Raw genomic sequence first — 7,432 nt, forward strand, 5'->3', positions numbered from 1 at the left:
AGCTTAACAATACGCGGGAGAGATAGAGAGGGAGTACACAGAAACTCAATTCAAAAATACTACTCAATTTGTACATCGTATGTGTTCAGTGAACACTTTTATACAAGTCCATCCGGACTGACAGAAGTACGGTGTACTTCAATGCTCACACGAGCGTCTGACACAAACTACGAGATATTAACTCCCTAGTAGATTAGCTGCTACTTGGCTTCCGATTACTGCTTGATCTAGCTCACCGACTCCCCAACTCACCGACTCCCCAACTCACCGGCTCACCGATCCGGCTCATCCTTCTGGATGCCAATCTGGCTCAGGGTTATTCAACCGATCCGGATCCGGTTGAGGTTGCCGCTCAACAGTTTTCCTCCCCTCCTTTTATAGCTCAAGGAGGATCGGTTACATCAAGAGTCAAGCTAGTTGTTTCTGTCAGAGATTGTCCCTCGATGTTCTGCCATCAAATCCTATCATTCCTCTTTCTATGGGCCCATAAGTACCTATTAACTATGTTGTCTTGTTCTTATTAATGTGCTCTCTATTTACATTATTTTATACAAAGACCATTTCATGTGCAAAATGTGCACATCCCTTGTTCACACGCATTCTATGGGCATTCTTGGATCAAGCCAAACCGGCTAAGCCTAAACCGTTTACGAGATCTCAAACTTGAGCCGAGCCGAGCCGGTTCACAAACCGGTTTAGGCTAATAAACCGATTTGTGAACCGGCTTGGTAAACGGCTTGTAAACCGGTTTAGAAACCTCCCTTTCTCTCTCTCTCTCCCTACCTCCCTCTCTTTCTCAGATGATCCACTATATACTATACATTGTACAAGCTCTCCCTCCCACTCTCTCTCACGTCTGTGGTCTCGACTCTCTCTCTCTCTCTCTCTCTCTCTCTCTCTCCCCTCCCCTTTGTTTAGTCTCTCTCTCTCTCCTTATATGTTGTCTCCCTTCCTCCCTCTCTCTCCTCGTCAGTGTAGTCTCTCTCTCTCTCCTTATATGTTGTCTCCCTCCCTCTCTCTCTCTCTCCACGTCTGTGTAGTTCTCCCTCCCTCACTCTCACTCTCTCTCTCTTTCCCCTTGTCTGTTGTCTCTCTCCCCCTCTCTCTAAAGTTTATAAACGGCTTAAACGGTTTAGCTGGCTTGAGCCGGTTTGGCAAGGCTCAAGCCAAACCGAGCCGCTAAGCTGCTAAGCCATTTTCAAGCCGGCTAAGCCAAACGGTTTAGGCTTGAGTTGAGTCGTTGCCGATCCCTAATCTCGATTGTCGCCCATCTGATCCGTCCGATTACCAATTTTGTCTGATTGCCGGTTGTTGGCTCCGTCCGATTGTCAGTTACCGACTCCGTCCTATAGGTCGCCGGTTGCCAATTCCGGTTCCCAACTTCATCACCGGCTCCATCTGATTTTCAGTTTCTGGTTGCCGGCTCCATCTGGTTTCCGATTGCCAACTCCATCCAGTTTCTGATTCCCAACTTTGTTGCCGGTTCTATCCGGTTGTCAACTCCATCCGGTCACCGATTCTTTAGCCACATTTGTCCATGTAGACAAATTGGTCCAAGTCCAACCAATCCTTTTGTGCTCTCAACACATAGATGAAAACAAATGGTTCTCAATCTGCTATATATAGGTGGATCCTAATGTTTCCTATCTATGTGGGATATTTCACAATTCTCAAACTCACACTCACATAACTTGATACTTATTTATTTGTTTCATGTGTAGTAAAATGCGTTATGAAGCTCTTGAAGACATTTATCTATCTTTCCATATCAAACCATTAAGCTAATCTTAAATAATTATTTTACTAGTTTTCATATCGTGTGTGAAAAACCACACGACACCGAAAGGTTTGTGTGAGTCGAGATATCGTATTTGACAAATCAACATCTTGGTACGTGCTCGACTCGGCTCCATCCGAACCGATTGAGGAAGAGGTGGATATCAACTCGGAGGACAAAGATCAACTAAGGCCTATACAAGTGGAGAGTCTGATCTCAACCATGTTGAGTGGACCACAAGAGCGTCCAAGAAACCAAAGCACGTCTAGAACAAGTGCCGCATGAGACAAGGGAAAAGCCAAAATGCTCAAATACGATGTCGACCACTCTGATGAAAGTAATTTGGACGTGTCAGATCGTTGACTAAACAATGAGTTTGATGGGTTTGGTGTGCCCATTATGCGAACACCTGGAGTAAAGAAAGCACTTACAACTACAATCGAAAAACTCGGACACTCGATAGAGATCAAGACCTAGTCAATTGATTTGGGGACAATGATTACATCGGCCACCATTATGCTTTTATAAATTATGATGAAGGTAGTAGATGCTTGAGAGCCGAAAAGCATTGCCAAAGCCGCTCAAGATCCACGATGGGTTAAGGTGATGAAGAGGAAATGCAAGCACTCGGCAAGAATGAAACTTGGGACCTTGTCCACTAGTCACCACAAAAGAAAGAAATCAACTGTAGATGGATATACAAAGTGAAATTCAATGTTGGCGGCACGGTTAATCGGTAGCCTAACTCGTAGTTAATGGCTATGCTCAAACTCATGGAGTCGACTATGAAGAGACCTTTGCCCCGATGGCAAAGATGATGACCATTCGGACTGTGTTAGCTCTAACTACGACGACCCTACGATGAAGGTGTGGCATCTCCATCAGATGGATGTTAAGAACACTTTTTTCTGAGGTGAGCTAGAAGAGGAGGTGTACATGGTACAACCACTTAGATTCAAGTCGAGTACACATCCACTTGCAATATGCTTGCCTTCAAATGGTGTGGATGGTGGGCGAAGGTATGCAAAAGCATGTTTGTGATAATGTTTGAAAATTGAGGGAGATGGAATATATGTGGAAATATGCAAAACATGAGGTGTGATAGCGGTATTGTTTTACCCTAATATATACATTGAATGGAAGAATGGAGGGATAGGGTTTTATGTAGGAGCATTTACTCGATTGTCCCCACTTTCTCTTTACATCATAGCATCAAAGTCATAAATTTGAGAGAACCGAAGATGGATCCTTACAAATGTGCTAGGCCCTGTCCTATAGATCACACGATCAATCTCCACTCCTTTTACACAACTTCGCACAAGAGCCAACCAAAGGATATGCCACAGAATGATGGGTACCGATAGATCGGTATGGAAGAGTAGGATCAAAGCACCAATGCACCTATCACCATGCACTACATATTAGTATTAGTATTAGGATTAGGATTAGGATTAGGATTAGTATTAGGATTAGAATTAGTATTAGTATTAGTATCGATTCAGAGTAAGAAATGGGGTTTAGCTTTCAAGCAGCAAGCAAATTCACCCATCATCACTATCATCATTCACTATATCCTATCATTCATCAGAAATAAGCTAATTGTGTTTCAGCATTCAAGCACCACTTAACCCCAAGGTTAGGTTGCCTTCTCTGTCTCTGTCTCTCTCTCTCTGTGTCCCCAAGAGGGAGAGAGAAAGAGAGAGAATGGGTTTGGAAGCTTTGCAAGCTGAGGCTGAGGAGAAAGGAGTTTCTTCTTCTTCTTCTTCTTCTTCTTTACCTTTGGTTATAGGCCTTCAGCCCTTGGCTCTTGTGGATCAAGTTGCTCGAGTGGATTGGTCTCTCCTCAACTCCATCCCAGGAGAGCGTGGTGGCTCTCAGAGGGTAAAAAACAAACCAAACTCTGAACCACACATTTCTTCGGTTTTTTTCTTTCTCTTTTTCCTTTTTTGGTTGCTCTTTTCTATGAAGATTTCTTTTCTTTTCTCATTCTTTTTAATGTGTTTGAGAAATCATAAAAAATGATTACAGCTTGTGTAAATGAGTTCTCTTACTAGAAGAAATTCTGGTAGGTGCGTGTGTTTCTCTGATGCGTGAACACATGGAGGTATATATACATACAGGAAGGTCTTCACGTCCGCATATATGTTTATTGTATGAGCATTTGCCTTTTCATAATGTAAGTCCTTCATGTCTTATGAAGATGCTTTATCTAAACTAAACTAAACAATATATAGAAAATGGAAGCATTTTCAATTAGGATTCATTTATGTAGACACTGAATTCCCACTTTAGCAGCTGTTTTTATGCTTTGAATTGTGAATGCTTTTGTGAAAGGAAGGCTTCTGTGCCCACTTGAGAGTCTGAGTTGACTGTTGCACTTTGAGGATGCATATGTAAAAGTAACTCAGAAAAATACAAACAACACATCCTCAGTTGTTTCTCCATAAAATTACTCATCGATTCACAATAGATCTTACCTAACCTTTCACTGCTTTAATTAAAAGGACATAACGTGATAAATTTCAATAAAAAATGGAAGGCATTCTACTTAAAAAAGAATGGTTGCCGTTTTCCATTTGGGTGAATGAAAATGATATTTCATTTTCTCTTTCTTCCATTTGAGCTACATTTCAAATTACAAGTTCCTATTATTGTACTAGTTTCTTCCATCTAAATGTCATTTGAACTGAAGATTATAAATTATAATATTCGGAGATGATTGTAGGTGTCACCAAAGGAGCTACAACACATTCTAGCAGAGGTAAATTTGCACACATTGCCTCTAAATGGTGAGACCATGGCTATTCGCACATTGGCGGGTGGTAGTGTCGCTAATACTATTCGTGGATTATCTGGAGGCTTCCGTGTTCCATGTGCAATTGTTGGTACTCGAGGTGATGATGAACAAGGTCAAATGTTTGATGAAAATATGAAGTATTCTGGAGTTTGCCTTGACTACCTGCGCATTAAAAAGGGGCCTACTGGACAGGTATACTTTGAAAAGTTCTTCTCCTTACTTTCTAGCCTGTAAGAAAATGTTTTCTAAGGAAAATATTTGAAATAACTCTGGGGTTTTCTTTTATTTTCTGAAAATGCCCTTAGTCAGCCACTGAGAGAGAAGATGAACTTGGCCATAGAATTGTTCAAGTGGCACATATAGTTAAGAAAATAGGAGGGATTGAGCACAGGATTTTGCTTAAATAGTATATAACATTTGCTGTGTGGGAGGGGGTTCAGTACCATATTTTTCAATTCCCACTATTTTCTCTTATTCCGTAAAGTTTTTTTTTTTAAAAACATTGCCCTATAAATGGCAATGCTATTGTTTTCAAATCTTGGTTTGTGGAAAGTGATCTATAAAGCCAGTTGTCTTGACACTGGTGTTTTTATTATTTTTCTTGTATGGTTTAGATTGTGCTTTTCTGGTAGATATTGAAGACAAATTCCTGTAAATTTTTCTTCTTGTTATTATTGCCTTATCAATGGTAATACTATTATTGTCAAACCTTAGGTCGTGGAAAGTGATATGTAAAGCCATTTGTCCTAAAATTTGTGTCTTTTTGCTTGCATGTTTTATAGTGTGCTTGCTTGGTAGATATTGAAGGCAATCGAACAATGAGACCTTGTCTATCAGATGCTGTCAGGCTTCAGGTACTTACCTATCTTGGTTCATTTTTTTATTGTTATCTATTGTGGCCTTTTAAGATTGATTCATAAATGTTTCAGGCAAATGACCTTACTCCACATGAATTTCGAGGTGCCAAGGTAAATATGAACTCCAATGCATGAAAATTTGGGAACAAATTTTGATCAATCTTTGGACATAATCTGCTTTTATTCATTGTAAGTTCAATTGTGTTTCAGTGGATTGTACTGAATGGCTATGGTTTATATGGAGAAGAGCTAGTAGAAAGAGCTGTGGATCTTGCAAAGGATGAGGGTGCACGTGTTGCTATGGACCTCTCTAGTTTCGAGGTGGCTTTCCATCATTGATTGTATAGGATGGCTTTGAAGTTCATTAGCATATGTATTTTTGCTTTGTCATGTGTATAAGTTCTCCACAACTGTGATCAGATGGATTTATTCTTTGTTTCCATTTACTTTTGGGATCAAACTGATTAGGTTATCAGGAGTTTTCGGTCACGCCTGATCAAGTTGCTGGAGTCGAGGAAGATTGATTTATGCTTTGCGAATGAAGATGAAGCAAGGGAACTGATGAGGTAACATGATGAAATACTTAGAATTATGAAATCTGCTTTGTTTTTAATACACTAATGCTAGTCACAATTATTTGTATTTTATATGCTGCTTGTTGCATTTGTAGGGGAACCACCCACAACAAGAGTGACCCTGAGCAGGGCCTTTCCTTCTTGGCTCAATATTGTTCATGGGCTGTGGTGATGCTCGGATCAAAAGGCTGCATAGCTCGCCATGGAAACGAGGTTCATAGTTTTATTACATTATTGGCAAATGATTTCTTCAGCTGGCAACAATAGCTGCTTGAATTAGTCAGAAGTCTGAATTGTGTTTAATATGATCGATTAGACATTGTTAGCTATGTATATAGGATATGATATATCTATCTGTGTATCTATGTTATTAGATATTAGAGGACGGAGAAGAATGTGTGAGAACATCGATCTAAAATCAGCAACAAACAATGGGAAGATTGTCCATTTTATGTAAATAATTAAGAATATAAACAGGGAACTGATGGAAATGCTCCTTATATCTCTAGGAAGGCCCAATATGTTACATTCCCAAAGCATTCTATAATTTTTGGAAAATGAGGGAGATTTTGGTAAATCTCTCTCATAAAAAAAGAAAAATATAACTAGAGCTAGATATAAATAAATAAAAATATAGCCAGCAAATATGACTCACGGAACCCAAAAGCACTAACAAATTAGCTCCTCTATACACATAACGAATTTTCATGGATTGTTTTCTACAGGTAGTGAGAGTTTCAGCTATTGAGACCAAGGTGGTGGACACGACGGGTGCAGGAGATCTATTTGCAAGCGGGTTTCTCTATGGAATGATAAATCGCCTATCCTTGAGGGATTGTTGTAAGATAGGATGTTGTGCGGGTGCTGCAGTGGTAAGAGACCTGGGTGGGGAGATAACACCTGAGAATCGGATATGGATGTTTCAACAACTAGACTCTCAAAACCTTCAATCCAGCCATCTTTATTAATATCTAACCCCATTCTCTCTCATTCCTATTAACCAATCATTTCCTCGAATGCAAAAGATGGGCTTTCTTGAATGTATGCTCTAACCTCTTCTCCTACCCATGCCTTGCTTTTGTTACAATAAAGGGGAGTTTCTTTGTTTTAATTGTCTTCTTTTTTTCCCTCCTTTTTCTTCTAGTTTTTATAGGTTCCGTTTCCGCAGTTAGTTTTGACAGCTTATTTTCTTTGTTCTGTGTTAATGGCTGCATCAATTGTAATTGACAATAGACAATTGAAATCTGTTTGGAAATAATGAAAATGAATGTGATTGTTGATTTGTACGAGATTAAACTCTTTGATATATGTGATTGTTCCTCTTTCATATGATATAGAAAGTTTGATCAGATATGATACAAGAAAGATTTATTTATGATAATCCCTTGTATAGAGATGCCTCATTTTCTTCTGACACAATGGGCAA

The 7,432-nt window shown here is 39.7% G+C and overlaps 1 protein-coding gene across 1 annotated transcript; it reads left to right on the forward strand.

Annotated features, from left to right (window-relative positions):
* The first annotated feature begins 3,417 nt into the window (after positions 1-3,417).
* On the forward strand, positions 3,418-7,119 carry LOC147867509 (pfkB-like carbohydrate kinase family protein). Its single transcript, XM_087315297.1, has 8 exons — positions 3,418-3,658; positions 4,503-4,766; positions 5,357-5,428; positions 5,504-5,542; positions 5,642-5,752; positions 5,900-5,997; positions 6,102-6,219; positions 6,732-7,119. Exons 1-8 carry the CDS (start codon positions 3,482-3,484, stop codon positions 6,972-6,974), a joined length of 1,122 nt encoding a protein of 373 aa, XP_087171423.1. The 5' UTR covers positions 3,418-3,481; the 3' UTR covers positions 6,975-7,119.
* The last annotated feature ends 313 nt before the right edge of the window (positions 7,120-7,432 follow it).

The sequence above is a fragment of the Azolla caroliniana genome, unplaced genomic scaffold, assembly GCF_043228905.1.
Source record: "Azolla caroliniana isolate FFs.n. ecotype wild unplaced genomic scaffold, voAzoCaro1.0.p SCAF_2, whole genome shotgun sequence".
NCBI classification, from domain to species: Eukaryota; Viridiplantae; Streptophyta; class Polypodiopsida; order Salviniales; family Salviniaceae; genus Azolla; species Azolla caroliniana.